Source organism: Stegostoma tigrinum, chromosome 38, assembly GCF_030684315.1.
Source record: "Stegostoma tigrinum isolate sSteTig4 chromosome 38, sSteTig4.hap1, whole genome shotgun sequence".
NCBI classification, from domain to species: Eukaryota; Metazoa; Chordata; class Chondrichthyes; order Orectolobiformes; family Stegostomatidae; genus Stegostoma; species Stegostoma tigrinum.
The window spans coordinates 25,553,317-25,553,991 of NC_081391.1; the positions used below are offsets into that span (position 1 = coordinate 25,553,317).

Genomic DNA, 675 nt, shown 5'->3' on the forward strand with positions numbered 1-675 from the left:
GTACCAATTGTCGGAAACTCTCCGCGTTTTCGGCCTCGCCTTCCGCTGCCGCCGCCATCTTGCTCCGGGGACACAATGCGCATGCGCCGCGCTGCGGACACTGGGAACTGTAGTTCTGGTGAGGGATTTCACCCCGGCGCGTGGGGACGCACTTAAGCACGTGTTGGGGACATGAGAGTTCCTGTGGCTGTTGTGTTTTGGAACCAGCCTCCTTGGGCAAGGGATGTCCTTGGATGCAGAATGATCAGGGCTATAGGAACATGAGCCCTAGGGGGAGTCGTGTATCCACCAAATGACATTGGACACAGGAGTGAGGTCAGAATGTATTGGCAAAATAGATTGTTCTCACATCTTTAAACCACCCTGCCCCCCCCCCCCCAAAATTCAGCACTTTCCCATGTTATCACAGCTCCATATTGCTTTGTTTTCGGGAGACCTTGACTTGTTTTCTGCTATTTACAGCCCCGATTAATACCTACGCTTCACAGAACCATCAAACATCTGCTAGTTTACTGATGATACCATTGTGGTAAGATGAACATCAAACAACAATGAATCAGAATACAGAAAGGAGGTAGAGGGCTTGGTGATGTGTTGCAACCAAAACAACCTCTCTCTCAGCATCAGCAAGATGAAAGAACTAATCATTGACTTCAGGAAGAAAGGAAGAGGACA

General features: G+C 49.3%; 1 protein-coding gene across 1 annotated transcript in view; it reads right to left on the reverse strand.

Moving 5' to 3' along the window:
* Positions 1 to 58, reverse strand: part of ddx47 (DEAD (Asp-Glu-Ala-Asp) box polypeptide 47) — a 29,690-nt gene extending 29,632 nt beyond the window's left edge. Inside the window, exon 1 of the mRNA XM_059640743.1 lies at positions 5 to 58. Within this exon, the coding sequence (XP_059496726.1) occupies positions 5 to 58 (54 nt within the window). The remainder of the gene's footprint in view (positions 1 to 4) is intronic.
* Positions 59 to 675: the final 617 nt, after the last annotated feature.